The following is a 21,042-nucleotide window of genomic DNA, read 5'->3' as shown; positions in this document are numbered from 1 at the left end:
GCATGCATCAGGATAAATAGATAATAGATCCCAGCATGCATCAGGATAAATAGATAATAGATCCCAGCATGCAGGTTGATTTAGTTTCATGTTTTTCAAAAAGTTTATCCTGATCAGTTCAGCTTTTTGGTATGCTGTCTATTAAATATTGGTTTAACATGGGTTGTATGATGACACCAATATTTATTTGTGTGATGCTCATCAATGCTTACCTGATCCAGTCAGACTTTTGCACATTTTTGTACTTGTGTAATATTGGCATATTATGGAGAGCCAACAAGTTTTCCTGCATTTGCATCATGTCAGTAATTGATTCGTTTTGACATTCACAGCACAATTTTGACTTTGTTCAAATATATGAAAGTCACAGGGAGGAATTTCCATGACAGCTTGAAGTCCCTGCATGAAGAGCTCATACTGAATGTCCATTTAAAGGAAGAAATTCAAAGATCACATAAGAAAAACATTAGAGTTGACATGTCCCGCTGAGATTGTACTTATGAGGATGTGTGCTTTATGAGGCAAATGGCCCCGCTGTTCCCATTTAATATACAGCATATGTCCTCGGCATTCTTATGAAATGGCCTTTTAAAAGTAATCTGGATGGGATCTTTTATCTTAAATTTCCAAGAATCAACAAGCTGTGGAGCCTACATCTTTTACTCCTGACAAAACTTCTTCCACCACAGCATCAGTCTTCACAAGGTCACAAACTCCATTATTCTGTCCAGAACTTTGTTCCAACAAATTTCAAAATCAGATCAAATATCTATTATTTTTTCCTCTCATCCAGTCTACAGTTTAGAATCGCCCAGAAATAACCTCAAATGAATATGTATTGATAAATACAAACTTTACACACCTCAAAGAGATTGATGTGCTTTATTTTCTGTAAATACCACAACTGAGAATAAAGAGAGCAAAGTTTGCCAATTGAAAAATAATTGTCCCAACATGACATAAAGCTACAATGACAACATGTGCCATATCTTATGGAGATATTTTCCAACACATAGTCTTTAAACTCTGTGGTTACAGTTCAAGAATAGACTGAAGTTTAAAGCAGGCGAGCTCTTTGCTGCACTGCAATAAAGATCAATACAGAATTTAAACTGCAAAGTAGACTTACTTAGCTTGTGGCAGCTGTATATTTGTTTTTGGGACTTTTTAAACAGTTAACTTTCACATAAATATTATTTTTAGTGCTTTTTATGGACTCACTGTTAATTCCTTCCTTTCATCTCGTATAGATGGTACTGTTTTGATTATTTTATTAGTGACTAACCACGACTCTGTCTGAGCACTGGGAACCTTTCACATGCTGGAAGCTTGAGTGAAAAGGCAACTTCAAATTTTATTGAGAAAAATATATAAGTTTTCATAAAAAATCACACAAAGTATTTACGCAGAATCTTTGAGAACAATATTTTCTTTAATATTGCTGCTACGCTTTCCTGTGTTTTCCTCAATACTCATATCATAATGTGATACATACAGTCACTCATTCGTGTAAGATAATATGATAAGAAAAATCCTGAGTTGAGCATTGATGTTTGTATTTGGAAGCAAAATAGTTGTTTTTAAAAGACCAATTCTAAAGCAACAGTGTTAAATTAGATAACATAATTATGGTTTAATATTTGAAGTTATTCAGCACACTCAATAAGTTTTTAATAATGTATGCAGTAAATAAAAACACTTGAACAGTAATGAACCTCGGAACAACTTTCACTCACCTAAATGCTGGCTGCAGATCCACAGCAGGAGGAGCCGGTAGTACTCCATATGTTTACTGCTGGAAGCGTACATGTTTTCGAGTAATGACTGCTGTGAGGGTGTGTAGAAGCCCAGCGGCAGGCACAGTTAAAGATCCTTCTCTGATTGACTTCAGCAAAAGCACTGCCTATATGTGATGAAGAAGGAGGGGACTGAGGGAGAAGGAGGAGGTCCACACTTTCGCAGCAGGCAGGGATACTTAATCTGTACTTCAAGGAAATATTCGGTTCAGCTGGACTTGCTGGAAGCACAAAATGAACCAATCTTTAGGCATTTTTTCTGAACTGGCCTTTTCAGTTGAAGTTGTTTTTTTTTTTATACAGTGATGTAGATTTGAAGAAAATAAAACCTTGACAATGATGTGAAGGGGGAAAACATATTCCTTTTCAATAAACTCACAAACCAAATTTTGTGAATTGGGTTAATAAAGCAAATGTTTACTTAGTTGTTACAGCAAATACTACAACATGATAGAGAAATGTCTAAAAGATAAAGAATATGCAAGACTTCTTTTTGTTCCTCGTCAAGGTGCGAAGAGGAGGAATTGAAAATACCGTCCATCCATATGTGCAAGTGGCGAGCATGATATCATGAAAAATAAGTGAGATATCAACTTCCATTTTGGTGTGTGGGTGCATCGAGGTGAACAAAAATTCCATTTGAAAAATGGGTGGCCATGTCAACAGCTAAGATAGCTGTGTCCATATGTGTGTATGTATAGTAACACTGTGAACAGAACAGGTTGAAAAGTAAAAACACACCAACTTCCCTTTTGGTGTGAAGATGCATCGAGACTCATCGTTGCCACATCAAAATCCAAGATGGATGCCGCCATATTTGTATATCAACCAGCCACCTCAATTATTTAGAAAAACAGTGCTTTCTAGTTGTATGTATATATATATATATATATAGCTTAAAGGTATAGTTTCTACAAATAATTGGGTAGGCCAAAGATTAATCTATAGGGGCCATAGCACTATTGGCCACCCCCTGGCTTCACCATTGTGGTGGATACAATTGCTACGTCCCCCCACCAGGATCCATCACACTGTGCTGCCTCGGACAAGCATGAAAAATCCGTCCAGCCATCCATCCATCACCTTATGTTTGTGTCTTAGTCAGGTTACAGGGGCAGCTGCTTAAGAAGGGAGGCCCAGACATCACTTTCCACAGCCACCTCTTCCAGCTCTTCTGGAAGGATTCCAAGGCATTCCCAAACCAGCTGAGAGACATAGTCTCTCCAGCATATCCTGGGTCTTCAACAAGGTCTCCTAGTCAACATGCCCAGAGCATCTCACTAGGGAGGCACCCAGGTGGAAACTATTCCAAGTCTATCCCAGAAAATATCCTGATGCATGCTCTATCCCAGAAAACTGAATTTCTCTCCCTATCTCTAAGGGAGAGTCCAGCCACTCTGCTGAGAAATCACATTTCAACTGCCTGTATCCACAGTCTTGTTTTTTCGGCCACTACCATGACCATAGGTCACTGGTAAGAGAGAGCTTCTCCTTACAGCTCAGGTCCCTCTTCACCATAATGGACTGGCACAGAGTCTGCAATACTGTGGAAGCTGTATTGATCCATCTGGCAATCTCACGCTCCACTCTTCCTTCACACATGAACAAAATCCTGACTTACTTGAACTCCTCCACTTGGAAGCAGTACCCCACTCCCAACCTGGAGAGGGCAATCCACCCTTTTCTGATGAAGGACCATGGCCTCAGATTTGGAGATGCTGATCCTCATCCCGGTTGCTTCCACTCAGCTGCAAACTCCTCCAGTGAGAGCTGAAGATCACGGCACAATGACGCCAACAGGACCACATTATCTGCAAAGAGCAGAGATGGAATCCTGAGGTCACCGAACTTCATCCGCCCCCTGGCTGCACCAAGAAATTCTGTTTATAAAAGTTGTGAACAGAATCAGTGACAACGGGCAGCCCTATCAGAGTCCAACACCCACCCTGAAGGGGTCCGACTTACAGCTGGCATTGCAAACCAAATTCTTGCACCGCTTGTATAGAGACTAAATAACCCTTAGTGACTGACCCCCAATCCCATTCTCCCATACTCAGTCTTTATCACTGCCACTACCAGTGTTGTCTACTGTCATTTTTGTTAGTGCCGCCATTTTCAAACCATGCACTGTAGCAGGTCTGCTCTAAGTGTCAGTCCAAAGTGTTGATAAATATGAAGAGTTGTGTCAGGAAAAGCATCCAGCATAAAACCTTTTCTAAATCAAATATGCAGATCATCACAATCAGCAAGAAAGAGATTTCCATGAAGATCAGGTCAGGGTCTAGTTAACAATGACAACGTCAGCATGACTGTGGTTAGATGTGCAGTAGGCATGATATAAAGTGACGCTTTCTTGCTTTCAGTGGTGATGGACAGGTTGAAAGATGAGATCAGACAAACGTTCCCATGTTTCCAAAAGGCATTGTGACACGTAATGAGAGTAAAGTCAGGTGGAAAAGAATCTGGAGAGATGAAGGTTTTCTCTCCATTGCAATGAAAGTCAGTAGAAGCTAAATAAAATCCATGTGTGTGAATAAGAGGGAGACAGATGTAATAGTGAAGCTGCAAGGAGTTGAGGTATTAAAGGTGGATGAGTTTAAGTGCCGGGGGTCAACCTTCCAAAGCAACAAACAGTACATATGAGAAGAGAAGAGTGCAGACAAAGTGGAATGAAACATAGGCAAGCTATTAGAGTCAATGCCAAGGTTACCAGGACAACAAATCCAAAACGACACAGCAGATCAGTGGCACAGCAAATTACTTTTCCCATTACAAACCCTGCTATGCACGAATATATTTTAATCATGGCACAAACACAAACCTTCCAGTATATTAAAAGTGAAACACAAATGTGGAGTTTGAAATTTATCTCGCAGGTCCAGGACGGAGGCCATCAGGTTTTCTCTAGGAAGAAAGACAAAAAGGAACAATTACATGTTAGGAAATAATAATTACAAACACAAAGTATTCATTTGTTTGTATTTGTAGCTGTTCGTTTGATGAAATGAGGTCAGTTTGTCCTCCTGTAGTCTAAGGTTATAGCAGCATGGGATAAGGAATAGGTCAGGAAACCAAGCCATCTAACTAAAGGATTTTTTTTAAAGGAAAGTCTTAAGCCCAGTATCAAAACTGGACAGTGTCAGCCTCATGGACAGAAACTGGTAGTTGGTTCCACAAGAGAGGAGCCTGATAACTGAAAGATCTTCATCCCATTCTGCTTCTGGAAACTCTAGAAACTGCAAGTAAACATGCAGTCTGAGAGTGAAGTGCTCTGTTAGAAAATATGAAACAATGAGATCTGTAATATAAGATGGAGCTAGGTTATTGAGGGCTTTGTAGGTTGGAAGTAAGATTTTAAATTCTATTCTGGACTTGACAGGGAGCCAAAGGAGAGAAGTAGAAGGAAACTCCACACAGAAAGGCTCCAGGATGAACTTTGATGCTGTGACCTTCTCGCTAAAAGGAAACAGCTCTAACCACTGCATCACTGTTCCATCTAAAACAGCATGATTAATTAATTTATTGCACAAAAGATACTTGAAAATTGCCCTATAACAAGGTAACAGTACAGTATGTACTGTCTCCCAACCATTTTAAACCATCTTATCACCAGCAAACTGGTTAGTCCACTGTAGGAGTGTACTGCTTAGTGGGGAAAACAGTTTGTTTCTGACTTCTCAGACTGATGAAGTCCTCCGGATTGAAGGGTGAAACATCACTCAACAACAACAACAACAAAAAAAGAAACTGTCCAGATGACCTGACTGAACATTGTTGGATTTTTTACCTGGATTATTGAGCATAAACCTTGAAGTACAGTATGTAGTCAAGCTTTTTAACCAGTTAAAAGGCCATGCATCACATTCCGTTTGAAAAATAATGAAACCAGTTAGAAGTTTAGCTATTATTAAGCAAAATTAATGAAGGATTTGGGGATTAAGAAAACTGAAATGCTGCAATATACAAATGAATAATATAACAAAATTGCTCTATTTCACATACCTTTTGTTTTTCTAAGAAATGTCAAACCGAGCTTGTAATCAAAAGCTCTTTATTTTACTTAACAAAGCAACCACAGATTGTAAAAATCACATCAGTGTGTGTTGTGTGTGTGTGTGTGTGTGCGCTGATACTACTTAAGATAATTAGGACTAAAAAAAAACACAAGACTTGCTTTCATTAAGGGTTCTTAAAACCTCATTGGATTTATTCATCCTTGATCATTTCTTCTCAGTTGACTGGAGACCCCCCTTTCATTTCCCCTTCAAGTCAGGAAATTAGGTTTGGGGTCTACCGTGGAACTGCCTGTGTGCATTATGTGTCCACACAGAACTTCTGATATACATCTTGAAATGACTGCTTATCAGTGAGTGAAAAAAGTAAAGTTCAGTGGTCTGATACAGTACCCATTTGTGAACTTGAAGGCAGAGCTTTCCCTACGTCCCAAAACAAAATACTAAAAAGTGCTTTTTGTTGCTTGAAAGGAAAAGGATGCATTATAGAGCATCATAAGCACATTTCCTGAGGAGAATAACAAGACAATATACGAAAGAAACAGAAAGGCAAGGTTCCTTTTCTTTTAAATAATATGAACATGAAAACATTATCTGAAATTAAGCGGAAAATCAAGGTTTTGCAGCAGTTTGGTAGTCATCACAACGAAAAATGGACTATAAACATGAAAACTCAAAAGAATTGTTTCATTCTGTGCTGTGTGGGTATACTCTCATTGCTCAAGAATCTCCCACTGTCATTCTGAAAGACGAATGACAGATCTGAGAGGAACCTGCAATTATGAATAAGGCCTGGTGCTCTGAATGGAGGCGGTGTGCCAGGGCTGGTTATGGAGATGGACTCATTTTTCTAATGTTTCAAAACCAAAAGGGAGGTGAACAGTTTTCTCCATTGCTTTGCTGTTGACCAAAATTACCCTGCAGTTATTTCATTCACTGTCTGTATACAAAAACTAGAGTTTAGAGCACAGGGGTAAACTATGGAGTGTAAATGATTTGGCTTTTCTGAAGCTTTAATAGGTTTTCCTTCCTCCGGACTGCAAAAGCCACACAAAGTCCCTCTGTGAATTGCAGTCTGCAATCCATACTTCGCACGAGCTGCACTCACCTTTTCAAAGTCCTCGTCGACACTCAACACAACTGCAAGCAATTACCTCAATCACCCCTGGATTATCAGTTTGACTGCAGTATGGCGGTCTCCTCAGGCTGAAATTGACAAGTCTCATGGGATCAAGCATAAAGAATTCAACCGTCAACTGTTCAAGCTGGGGAGTCCTTCCTGTTGGGACCCTGCATCTATCACCTATCACAATGTGGTCAAGTTTAAAACCTTCAAGGCTGAATTTTAGGAGCTGCAGCCAACTGTCTCAGAAAATGCTTCTAATATCACCAATTTATATTACAAAGATATTTCAAGGTACAAGACAAAGACTAAATGTGTTCAGATATGACTGTTTTTCTCCCTTCTTCTCATTTAGTGTCTCTAAATTTTATTGTGTAAAAAAGTATCTGTAGATACACCAAAATTCATGCTCAGTAATCAGGTATAAAATCCAACCATGTTCAGTCAGGTAATCTGGACGGTTTCTTTTTTGTGCTGAGACGTTTCGTCCGTCATCCAATGGACTTCTTCAGTAGCCATGAACAAAACTGATTCTCCACCAACAGCACACTCCAAAGTGGAAAAATCCAGTTATGTTGGTGCTGAGATGGCCTCCGGAGCCCTCCGGAGCCCTCCGGAGCCCTCCGGAGCCCTCCGGAGCCCTCGTCAACAGTCATGTCAAACTGGTTCAAAACACCAAAGTTCATGCTCAATAATCCAGGTATAAAATCCAACAATGTTCAGTCAGGTCATCTGGATGGTTTGTTTTTTTGTGCTGAGACGTTTCATTCATGTTTCATCCATCCTGGCAGCATGACGGCTCAGTGGTTAGCACTGTTGCCTCACAGCAAGAAGGTCCTGGGTTCAATCCCCGGTTTGACCTGGGGTCTTTCTGTGTGGAGTTTGCATGTTCTTCTCGTGCTTGCATGGGTTTTCTCTGGGTACTCTGGTTTCCTCCCACAGACCAAAAACATGCATGTTGGGCTGCCTTCAGGCCCAGACCTCCCTTGCAAAAGAAATCAGTGATCTCAATGGGGTTTACCTGGTTAAATAAAGGTTAATAAATAAAATAATTCATCATCCAATGGACTTCTTCAGTCTGAGGAACAACCATCTCTGTATCTCTTCTTAGATACTTATTTTAACTTCTTAGGACATATCTCTGAAACACAAACAACAAATTGAATCCAGATCAATAGTGCAAGTACTTAGTTTGTCTATTTTTTATGCCTGCTTGATTCTGTGTAGCAACACGAGGAGCCAGTACCAATCTCCAGTGGTCACTGGACAAAAGGCATCATACAGAGTACACAAGTCCATCACAGCACCTCTCAATAACTCACGTTAACTTACACCTTTGGACAATCTAGAGTTGTCAATCAACATTACATGCATGTTTTGATCTGTGTGAGGAAACCAAAGTACCCAGAGAAAACCCACACACACATAAAGAGAACATGCAAACTCCACACAGAAAAGCCCCAGACAGGAGTTGAACCCAAGATCCTCCTGTTGAAAAGGAACAGCACCAACCAGCCATGCCATAGTGCAGCCACTTCAGTAAAGATAAATTATGTTTCATTTTCTATGAGTATCCTTTAGCGTAAAAAAAACAGCGTTTTTCTCATGTTTACATTATATCAAAGACTTTGATTTTGAAGCCAGATGGACACAAAAGCTTTTGTTGAGAATGAATGATGCTTTAGCCCTCTTCACTGACCCCTCCCTACATGTCTCTATACTTCAGAGGATGGACATTCTCAAAGTAAATAGGATCTAAAGATACAAGACAACGAGTTAGTGTTCACTCAATATGATGAACCATCTGGGACAGAAGATTCAAATCCTCTGATCTGTCTGTGAAGTCTTGTCCATCTCCTATGAGCAGAAGTTACTTATTCAGTCCTACTGCCCATATCATGCTGTCAGAAGTGATTCCAGTTCTCTGCTGCTGCCTGAAATATTTCTTGGAAAAGGTTTGTCAAAACATTCAAGTCAACGTACTGAGAGTTATTGCCCATGGAGATGTTACTTTCCATTTATCACAGCCAAGTAAGGCCAGGGCACAATGAAACAATGAATGGTTTGGAGGTAATAGTACACGCACTAACAATCCTCCAAGGAACTTGTTTAAACAAGCTGCTGTTCCAGCAGCTTGTTGTTGGCCTGATTCATGCGCTGTATGGGCAGCAGGGAGAGATTACAGCACAGTTCCGGCAAGTAGCCTGTATAAACCATTAACCTGGAGAAAGTGTTGACGAAAGCTCCCTGACAAACATTATGTTCTGAAAAATACATGAAGCAAACAAGACCTTACCTAACATCACATCTCCTACATCTGGTAAACACTGCGTATATGGTTTTACCAGTCTTAACAGCAATAAGTTGTAATATAAAATACAATACAATAAAATAAAAATGCCATCTGACTCTTTTACTATGTGACAGTGAATTATTATTCCACAGTGAGCAACCAAATATCTTCCCTTTACATTTAACTTCTGTTCTGCTTCCCAATTAGTGGCTCATTGTGTGGTGTATTTTGCTAATGCAGCAACATGAAGTTTAGATGTGTTTCCTTTACAAAGTGATATGTAAATGTTGCAAGTTGGGCTTACTTAGAATCCAGTCACAACATTTAATACAAAATTATTAGGGTTCCTGTGCTGACAGGGAGCTGCCAGATTGCATTTTAGGTAATATTAAAAAGAAGGAGCGCATTACACTACTCTGACACCTTAAAAGCAAACATGGCAGCTTACATTTATCGTTCCCTAATTCTTCTTTCACTAGAACTGTTTTCCAAACAGTTTTGCCCAGACTGAGGACAAAACTATTTATCTAATACACTGTATGGTAAGTTTGACATCACAAGCCTGCACAAATTACATCCTTTAAGAACAGTGCCAAGAGCACGTTTTATTAATGCTATTGGTTTTAGAGTAATAAAGAGGTGTTTTGTTTAGGATAATTAAATTATGTGGTAAGTTGAAGGTAGTTGTCATTTCTTCCAGCTCCACTTGCATTGTCATTTCTCATCTTTTATTTGCTTACCTGTCTCTTTCAGCAAACACACACGTCTGTATTTATACCATATTTTTTGCTGTATAAGTCACAGTTTTTTGCATAAATTTGCAAGTTCTGCGACTTATACACTGAAGCAACTAATATTTGTTTTTTCCACATATTTATAACCCAATTTTTGGCTGAGATCTTACGATGTCATTCATTCTGACATGGAAAATATTGAACACTACCATTTTCAGCCGCTAGAGGGCCCTCGACTAATATGGCAAGTCAAATGTCTCATTAATAGTTAAAAGTGGCTATTAATGAGACACATGACTTGCCATACAAACCACCTTTGTCTCGCTTTGGAACTTCTGGAGTTTCATTTCGCTGCGCCGCCCAGGAGAAATGCAGCTGATTTGACCATTAAAGTGAATTTATTAAGGAAAAGTTCAACTGAGACACACCTTTGCCATAATGTCGAGCAAACACATAATTGTTTTTACGTGCTTATCTAGTTAAACTCTTGTTAACGTCCTCCCCTGCACGCTCCCATGGCTGCCATTTGGCAGTCAATCGATTTTTGGCACAACACCAGCCAACATTTCCGGGTGGTCAGCGGTGACACATAGCTGTATGCGACTCATACAGCGAAAAAACTTGTACGGTCGCAAGTACGGTATTCTTCCTGTACTTCAGTTCATTGCCAGATCCTTTTGATTCTTGTCTGTTTACCACCCAGTGAACATCCTTCCAGCATTCAAGCTACTTTTGCTGAACTGTAGTAAATAAATTATTGCCCCAACATGAATCATACTTCAAACCATGTGCATTTTGGACAAATGTGCAACAACAATAATGCACCAATGCCAGATGCACTTTTAAGAGAGCAGTATTAAAAACTAATTGTTTTCTCCTTGTGGACTAAAAATTAAAATGTGTATCCAGATACTAGTATAGGGGATTAAAAATGGTACCAAAGCAACCTATATTCATGTAAAACCAGCAAACTAACAAAAAAGACTTGAGCAATGAGGCTGTTAGTTGTGGGAATGTTAATAAAGTTTCTTATAATTAAAAACATAATGTAATAAATATCATACCCATCATTTTTTATGCTTAAAACGTTGTTTCATTAAATGTAGCTTTTAAGAAGTTGGAAGAGAGAATGGACAAAGTGAAATGAAATGTGAGCAGATCTGGTTGAGAACAACTCGAAGGACCGAATGCAGGCTGGAAGAATATTTGTGGTTCTTAAGCTGCTCTGCAGAAACCTAGTTCCTCTACAGAAAACAGACTGTTATTTAAATTAACTTCATGGTGCAACAGGAAACATTTCTTGGTGTTTCTGTATTTTATGAGGATGTATGCGCTTTTAGACTAAACACAGTTTTAAAGCCAAAATGATTTTGTAGTAGATAAGTACATTGACAGGTATGCTGCTTGAAGATGATTGTTAAAAATAACTTAAAAAAACAGCTTATATGTATATATATGTATATATATTTATATTTATATATGTAAAATTGTTGCATCAGAGCTACATTTAAGTGAAATGATGCAATGCATCCCAGGCAACATGATATGTGTTAGTTTCAACAACAAACGAGAAATACAGATTTATGGAGTTTTGTTCTTTCTGACTGACAAATTTGAAGTCTTGCTCAAGAACACTTTGATACTGGGAAGCAACTTAAGAGGAGCCGAAGGTCTGTCACAGTAACCATAAGACATAATTTATGGTATTAGGCAACATCATCTGTTAGCCAGCACTCAGTCTAAATGTTTATAGTATTTGAAAAATGGTGTACTTTCTAGGAAATTTGAAGACAAATTTGTTATACAATCACTGACATTTCATTTGCTGACTTTTTTCAAGTTTCAAGATATTTTTAAAGTCCCCACAAAATCAAAATTAGCTTCGGATTTTTTATGTCTTTCCTGTAAAAGAAAAAAATGGTCAGGAGCCAGAGTTCTTGGCTTTTAAAGGGATAGTTCTCAAAAAGTAACCATTGCAATTTTTATATATGATTGTTAGCATTTTTTCTATTTTTACTTCATTTTTTTATTAATTATTATTTTAAATGCATTAGTTTCAGTAATAAAGGATGCTCTTACCTGTTCAATTTTTATTCTTTTAAGGTGATTAGTGCATCCTTTAATGATTAGAAATGAAAGGGATTTTGCCCACAGCAAAAAAATAAACAACTAAATCTCAGATAGTTTTTTTCAGGTGTGATCTCTTATTGATTCGTATAGTTTTCAGCTTACTGTTGTATGGGCAGATATTTTTTTCTAATACATTTAGTAGTGATTAGTTAGTAAAGTGTGTAACATCATGATGTGTGCAGGAGATGAGCAGGACTTCAAACATCACATCTCTAATCTCTGCTTCTAAAGAACAACATGGCAGAGCCTGAAAATAGGATCTTCATTTCAAACAAATGTAGATAGATATTAGGTAATGGTGGAGTTTTGAGAGGAGAGGCTTAAATGGTTAGAGTTTTTTTCGCAGTCAGAATGTTGCCCAGCACCAGTAGCTGCGGTAATGGATGGAGATTTGTTAAATTTGTCCAATTTTTGCACCCAAGCATCGGCTGCGAGAGCCAGCAGAGTTCTAAATACACCACTGTCAGAATTCAGACTCCAGAACAAAGAGATATGAGGGAATCTCATTGTCAGACTTGCATATACTTGCCTAAAAAGACCATTTACCAGTCGGGCTCTCTTTAATCCGCCAGACTACTTTGGAGAGAACCAAATTCTCTGTAATTTCTGCTTGAGATGGAAAAAGGCCCGTTTTGACTCGTTTTGCAATCATCTGTGAGCTTTCATTTTCTCCCCAACTCAGGACAGATTTGATGGTGCAAAACTTGTGTGGCATCGCCAGTCTGAGAACTACCCAATCATTGTATGCTAGCACTTTTTTTTCTTCTCTTGGCTGCTCCCTTCTTCAGGAGTTGCCACACTGAACTAACTCACACAGACTTGGCAAGTATTTTTTTTTATTTTTACGCCGGATGTCCTTCCTGACGCAGCCACAGACCACCAAGCTACCACAGCCCTCTGTGAGAAGCACAGAGCTGCCATCTAGGGTACACGGGGGAGCAAATGGTGGGGGTTAAGGGCCTTGCTCATGGGCCCATGGTGGGGCAAATGAGAGTGGAGGCAGGTGTGGGTGCTTCACCAATTCAACCCACAGTTTGATGTTGTCGGTACCAGGAGTTGAACCGGCAATCTTCCGATCACAGGCCCACCTTCTCTAACATCTGCCCCACCACTCCTGATCAGGCCAGTAAAGGAAGGTTATTGTTTGTATATGCAGGACCTCATAATAAGATAACCTTGAAGGTCAATCTTACATACAGCATTTCGGCTGCATACTGGGGAAATAATTAGATGACCTCTGGGGTCATTGCCATGACCTTTAAGATCATTCTTTATTGACATTTGTCAACTCTGTTTGATGAAAGATGGTGTATTATTTCTATAACCTCATTATTAGCTGAATACAAACAGAAAATTACAATTTATGGTAAAAATATTGTCTGGATGAACATATTAAGTAGCCACAAAGAGAATGGGAGAAGTAAATGCTTGAGTCTGATGAGCAAATCATGCTAACTTTTCCAGATCTCTGGCAGAGCCTTGCTCAGGTTGAGTTGTGCCAGTAGCAATAGTGGGAAATAAACTAATGTGGAAACTAAAGCCACACGCCACAAAATGGATGACAATGGAACGCCGCAAAGCTTACACATTCAAATTCAAAGCAAAGCTGTGTCTCTCAGCACATGACTTGTACACAAATTCTCACTGCTTGTATAAAATTACATCCATAGATGTAGTAATGTGTGACATGTCAGTAAGGACTTTTCCCCAGTTAGTTTCCCAGTAAATGCAATATGGTTCTGGGTGACAGACAACCACAGCCTTATAATATACAATCTCTCTCCTCTGTAAGCCACACTCATGTTGTTTTAGCCTCCAGGTTGGTCACACAAAAAATTAATTTCTTACCACATTCCTGTAGCCAAAAAAGCAACTCAAAACTCATTCAGAGGATTAGGTCATAATGTCTTGTGGTTTAACATAAACGTCTGCCTCCGTCATGTCTTCACTGTGCGAGAAGAGAACACACTCCCATTTCAATGCCATTAGATTTATACTGTGAGAGAAATGAAAAGATTGTACCAGACGTTATTCTTATATTACATCTCAATGGAAAACCAAACTGTCTACATTTTTCAGCTTATAACGATCAGGTTGCATGAATGTTACAATTATCTGTTACAGGTTGACCACTCATACACCAAGTAAAGCCTGACTCAGACTTTATAAATGCAATCCCTATGACAACATATCAGTAGCTAATCCAGTACATCTTGTGGCATCGCGTTTCCAAAGGGAGCAGAATGGTGTGATGATGTGTTTTTTGTTGATTTACACCCTGACAGCTTCAGTTACACCAAGAGTTAAAACCTCTATGTTTATTATGGATTGAAGCTTGGTGGTTTGTTTGCTCAGGGTATGACAGATTGCGTTTTCTTTACTTTGTTTGTATTTTTCAAAGAACTGTTCAGTTTGGTAGGGGGAAAGTGTCTGACCTAAACAGGCAGAATGTCTGTTTTCAATTTTAATATATCTTGGTTTTTGAAGCACATGTCAGGTTTGCTTTTGCGTAAACCGGATTTAGGTTTCCTCGGCTTTGGTATTAGATTTGTTCATCGTGGGTTGGTCACTGATTCCATATGCAGCTCAACTCAGAAATACATGAGCAAACAAGAACTGACAATACAAGTGAATAGAACCAAATCTGCCAGCAGGCTCATCAAGTAAAAATTAAATAGATTGAAATTTATCTGTGCACCTAAATAATAAACCAAATATGTTTAGGTTTAGCCCTGTGGGGAATTTGCGACCTGTCCAGGGTGTACCCCGCCCCTCGCACAGTGATTGCTGGACATGGGCACCTGCGACCCCCATGACCCAAAATGGAAGAAGGGGGTAAAAGATAATGGATGGATGAATGGATGGATGTTTAGATTTAATCCCAAAATTGCCACAATGCACAGATGTTCTGCCAAACCAAAGTTTTGAGATCATTTGTGAATCAATATGAATTTATTTCTGTCCCTCTTTATTTAGCAGTGCTGTGTACCTTAGATAAACTGTCAGGGTGTGTCATCTGATTTGCAGCCATTTGTTTTGGACACTCTGGTGAAGAAAGGAGCTGAGCTGTCAACTGATGACCACCTGGTAGTGAGTTGGATCAGATGGTGGGGGAAGATGCTGGACAGACATGGTAGACACAAATGTGTAGTGAAAGTTTTGCAATGCCTGGCAGAAGAACCCATCAGAAAGATCTTCAACTCACACCTCTGGGGGAACTTTAATCACATCCCACAATCTGACTTCAGAACAAGGTTCAAGGTCAATAAGTCAGTAATCACTCCATGCATCCATCCAGCCATTATCTTTACCCGCTTCTTCCTTTTTAGGTTGCAGGGGTTGCTGGTGCCCAGGTCTAGCCATGACTGTGCTAGAGGCTGGGTACACCTGGACAGGTTGCAAGTCCATCACAGGGTCACATAGACAAACAACCATTCACTCTCTCACTCACACCTAGGGACAATTTAGAGTTACCAATCAGACTAACATGCATGTTTTTTGTCTGTGGGAGGAAACCGGTGTACCCAGAGAAAACCCATGCATGCACGGAGAGAACATGCAAACTCCACCCAGAAAGGCCCTCAGACCGGGATTTGAACCAGGGTAACCTGCTTGCTGAGAGGCAGCAGCTCTACCATTTGCGCTACCATGCTACCATGCAGGTCAATAATATTAAGTATGTTAAAAAAAGAAGAAACAGTACACGAGGATCTAAAGTATATGCTAAACAACAATAATAATATGATAAAATATTGTATATTCAACAGCTGCCTGAACATGAGTCTGTGTTGAGCAGATGGGTATGAACATACAGCAGCAACTTATGGATAAGGAATCAGCAGCAGAGATAAAGTGTCAAATCTCCAATTAAAGTGGCATTACAGTGATATTTCTGGTTAGGGATTTATGAGTCTAACAGCTTCAAGGTAGAAGATGTTCCTCAGTCTAGTGGTTCTACAATTAATGTTCCACAACCTCCTGCCTGAGGGGAGTGGGGAAAAAGTGTGTGTGCTGGATGAGTGGGGTCCTTCATGATGCAGGTGGCCCTCTTCCTGCATCTGAAGGTGCAGATGTCTGTGATGGTGGGGAGGCTGACTCCAACAGTCTTCTGTGCAGCCTTCACCATTCTCAGCAGAGCTTTCCTTTCTGCAGCTGTCCAGCCATCATTCCACACGATGATGCTGGAGCACATGACACTATCTACTGCACAGCTGTAGAAGGAGGTGAGGACTGAACTTCCCAGTCCAGCTCAACCCAGCTGCCTGAGGAAATAGAGCCATTGATGTGCCTTCTTGATTAGACTGGACATGTCATTGCTCGAGGTGAGGTTGTTACTCAGGTGCATAGCCAAGCAACTACTGTATAAGTGGAGACCACTTCCACCACAGAGCCTCCTATATGCAGAGGGGTGTAGGTGTGCTGGCTCCTTCTGAAATCCACAACCATCGTCTTCGTCTTTTTCACAGTGATGTGGAAGTTGTTCTTACCACATCAACTCTCCAGGTGTTCTACAATCAGAAGATAATGGATAGATGGATGAATGTTGATGGTCAAATCTTCTCTGTCTGTGTTTTGCTCAATCTGTGTCACTCACCAACAATGCTATCTAATTTAACAGCATATGAAAATGTATGGATGTAAACTTCTCAAATAAAATTTTGTGTTTGAAGTCACTGCAGCCATAAGAATACATTTAATTTATTTTTAAGGACACTGTTATGGGTTTTCCCATTAGTAAATGTATCAGTTTTTACCATGCTGATGTTTCCAGTTTAGTGTCTGTGGGATTCTGTTTTTTTTTGTTTTTTTTTGCATCCACTAAAACATCTTGAAGAGTTAAATTCCAGGACAGAGCTAATTTACCTAAACTGTTTCCATATATGCTGATTAGAATCCTCAGTATTTAAGGCTGCCTGGACCAAATAGACCATTCTGGAACATTATCCAATATTGGTACTTTGGCCCTAGTGTGATCTTTTCATTCCCAAGATTTAACAAACCGCTGCACTTGTGAGACTGTTAGCTCCTGCTCCACAGTTCCTAATTCCCTGAATCCTCTTCATGACTACTCCTTGCCAAACTCTTTGAATCTTCATGGGTTCCCTTCTGGAAATGCCATCTACAACCAACAGCATTAAAGTGCTAATATAAAAAATAAATATAAACATATATAAGTCGCTTCAGACTATACATCGCAGGACTGGCCAAACTAGGAAAAAAGTGACTGAAACTCCAGAAAATGTGGTATATTTTTGCTTTAATCCAGTCACAATGTAACTGCTACAAACTTGTTCAGTTATTGAACATTGTTCACACTTTAGATTTGAAGAAACTAGTTTAAGAGAGTACTGAGATGGTTTGAGACAGGTTCTGCATGCATCTTCTACATGCCTGCAATATCTCAGTAACTATTTATACAATTTATTTTGCAAAGTTTTGCAAACCAGTGATTTGCTCAAGGAGATCAAGAACCCCTGAAAATGTTTCCAGACATTTTTAAACTTTCTTGAAAATGCCATGGCTTTACCATCCTTCATCAGCCAAAACTCTTAAATGTGGGATTCCTAGGTTTGCCTGTCATAATCACTTTCCCCACAGCATACAATGATCCAATCAAGCCACCATTCCACACCTGCACTTGATCCTGTTGACTACTATACACAGTACTTAAGGACTTGGCAGACATTCATCTGATGCTGGAACATTAAAATACCATCCATCCATCCATCCATCCATTTTCTTATGTTTATCTGGGGTCGGATCAGCAGCCTAAGTAGGGAGTTTTAGACTTCCTTCTCCCCAACCCTTTGAGCCAGCTCCTCCAGGCGAATCCAAAGACATTCCCAGGCCAGCCGAGAAACATAGTCCCTCCAGCGTGTCCTGGGTCTTCCTCTGGGTCTACTCTCGGTGAGATGTGTGTGGAACACTTCACCAGCGAGGCGTCCAGGAGGCATCCTAACCAGATGTCCGAGCCACCTCAACTGGCTCCTCTCAATATGGAGAAGCAGTGGTTCTACTCTGAGTCCCTCCCAGATTTCCAAGCTTCTCACCCTATCTCTAAGGGAGAGCACAGCGAAGAAAATTAATTTTGGCCACTTGTATCCGTGATCTCATTATTTTGGTCACAACCCAAATCGCATGACTATAGATGAGGTAAGGAATGTAGATCGACTGGTAAATTAAGAGCTTCGCCTTTTGACTCAGCTCTCTCTTCACCACAACAGACCATTACAGTGCCCACTTCACTGCAGACACCACACCTATCTGTCTAGCGATCTCTCGCTCCAATTTTCCCTCATTCATGAACAACACCCCAAAATACTTAAACTCCTCCACTTGGGGCAGGACCTCCTCTCCGACCCAGAGAAGGCACTCTACACTTTTCCGGCTCAAAACCATGGCATCAAATTTGGAGGCACTGATCCTCATCCCGGTCGCTTCAACTCGGCTGTGAACCGCTTCAGCAAAAGCTGTAGATCCAAACCTGATGAAGCCAATAGGACCACATCATCTGCAAAAAGCAGAGACAATATCCGAAGGTCATCAAAATAAATCCCCTCAACACTTTGGCTGCATCTAGAAATTCTGTCCATAAAAGTTATGAACAGAATCGATGACAAAGGGCAGCCTTGGTGGAGTCCAACTCTCACTGGGAAAGAGCCTAATTTACTGCCGGCAATGCGAACCAAGCTCTGACCCAGGTCATACAGGGAACTAAAAGCCCGTATCAAAGGGCCTGGTACCCCATACTCCCGGAGTACACCCCACAAGATTCAATTCAATTCAGTTCAATTCAGTTTATTTATATAGCGCCAAATTACAACAAAGTTGTCTCAGGGCACTTTACAGAATCATTCACATACATAAAAGCCAATTAGTAAAGTTCTCTATCTAAGGAATCCAGCAAACAAGTTGAATCTTGGCTTTGTTGCAGTCTCCCATCCTGAGCAATCATAGTGGCAACATTGGAAAGGAAAAACTCCCTTTTTAAAAGGAAGAAACCTCCAGCAGAACCAGGCTCAGGACAAGTGGCCATCTGCTTTGACTGGCTGGTTTGAGAGGACAGGAAGGAGAGACACGGTTGAACGCCTTCTCCAAGTCCACAAAGCACATGTAGACTGGTTGGGCAAACTCCCACACAATCCTCCAAGACCCTGCTGAGGGTGTAGAGCTGGTCCAGTATTCCACAACCAGGATTAAAACCACACTGCTCTTCCTGAATCTGAGGTTCGGTTATCTGATGGACTGTCCTCTCCAGAACCCCTGAATAGACCTTAACAGGGAGGCTTAAGAGCGTGATCCCCCTGTAGTTGGAACACACTCTGTGGTCCTCCTTTTGGAATAGGGGGACCATCACCCCTTTCTGCCATTCCAGGGGAACTGCCCCCAATCTCCATGCAATATTGCAGAGTCATGTTAGCCAACCCAATCCCACAACATCCAAAGCCTTAAGGAACTCTGGGCAAATCTCATCCACCCCCCGGGGCCCTGCCACCGAGGATCTTTTTAATCACCTCGGTGACCTCAGCACCAGAGATTGGAGAGCCCAATCCAAAATCCCCAGGCTCCGCTTCCTCAGTGGAAGATGGGCTGGTGGAATTGAGGAGGTCTTCGAAGTACTCTTCCCACCGATCCACGATGTCCCGAGTTGAGGTCAGCAGCACACCATCCCCACTATAAACAGTGTTGGTGGAGTACTGTTTACCCCACCCCAAGATATCGGATGGTGGACCAGAATCACCTCAAAGCCATACAGAAGTCATTCTCCATGGCCTCTTCAAACTCTTCCCATTAAGATACCTTATGGTATATTAATCGACAGCCAGTAAACAAATTTCTACCTGAGAAAAACTAACCTTGTGAATTGTGCTCCTTATAACAAAGTCCATACTCAATAATCCAGATATACAATCTAACATTTTTCAGTCAGGTCATCTGGACAGTTTCTTTTTTTTGTGCTGAAACGTTTCGCCTTCGGTCCGGAAGGCTTCATCAGTCAAGGAAATGCACAACAAAACTGATTTTTCCCCCAACAGCTTACTCCAAAGTGGAACAAACCATTTCTGCTTGTGATAAGCAATGGAGGAGGGGGCGTACCAAAGAGACCATCTTATCACAAGCAGAACTGGTTTGTTCCACTTTGGAGTAAGCTGTTGGGGGAAAAATCAGTTTTGTTGTGCGTTTCCTTGACTGATGAAGCATTCCAGACCGAAGGCAAAACGTTTCAGCACAAAAAAAAAGAAACTGTCCAGATGACCTGACTGAATAATGTTGGTTTGCTCCTTATGTTTTCAAGCCTTGCTCCTGCCAAGTCTTCTCTGCTTCTTGTGATCTCGCCAGTCATCCCATGGTTTACCTTGGGGACCGAGATAGTGTAGAGGTATGGCAACGGACTTGGGACCAGAAATTTGCAGGTACAACTCCCCACCATGCCCACACGTTGTGGTGTCATTGAGCACGACACCTAATCCCTAACTGAGCCCGGGACACCTAGATAGCTGCCCATTGCTCCACCTGGGTGTATCTCACAACTTACCTCTTGGAACGAACAAGTGACCACGCCTAGGAACCATTGGATCTCCCCTCTCACTGCCTGCTAACAAACAAACTATAGAAATACTACAAATCATTGATCCTCAAACCCTGCCAATACTCATCTCTACCTTGTTTCCCTTTGAGCAACATTGTCCATCCTCACTTGTAAATAGACACCTTTTTTACATTTGAGTCCTTCTCATCATTCTGCTATCTTTAGGTCTTTACAACCAATCATCATGTTATTAAAAACATATTTTTATTCCCAATAATAGTAATCTCAAATAATTTGTATTCCATGACCCGACTTCAGAATAAGCGGAAGATAATGGATGGATGGATGGATGGATGGATGGATGGATGGATGGATGGGTGGATAGATGGGTGGATGGATGGATATATGAATGGATGGGTGGAT

At 40.5% G+C, this 21,042-nt stretch overlaps 2 protein-coding genes across 2 annotated transcripts in view; both read right to left on the bottom strand.

Moving 5' to 3' along the window:
- Positions 1-1,809, bottom strand: part of itga11a (integrin, alpha 11a) — a 77,246-nt gene extending 75,437 nt beyond the window's left edge. The window contains exon 1 of the mRNA XM_037691557.1: positions 1,737-1,809. Coding sequence (XP_037547485.1) covers positions 1,737-1,809 — 73 coding nt within the window. The remainder of the gene's footprint in view (positions 1-1,736) is intronic.
- LOC119424126 (GRAM domain-containing protein 2A-like) overlaps positions 1-21,042 on the bottom strand; it is a 975,280-nt gene that overhangs the window by 729,761 nt on the left and 224,477 nt on the right. The window lies entirely within an intron of this gene.

Source organism: Nematolebias whitei, chromosome 2 (genome assembly GCF_014905685.2).
Source record: "Nematolebias whitei isolate Nwh7 chromosome 2, NemWhi1, whole genome shotgun sequence".
Lineage (NCBI taxonomy): Eukaryota > Metazoa > Chordata > Actinopteri > Cyprinodontiformes > Rivulidae > Nematolebias > Nematolebias whitei.
Note: the sequence above shows the minus strand (reverse complement) of the source record. Positions and strands in the feature narration are given on the sequence as shown.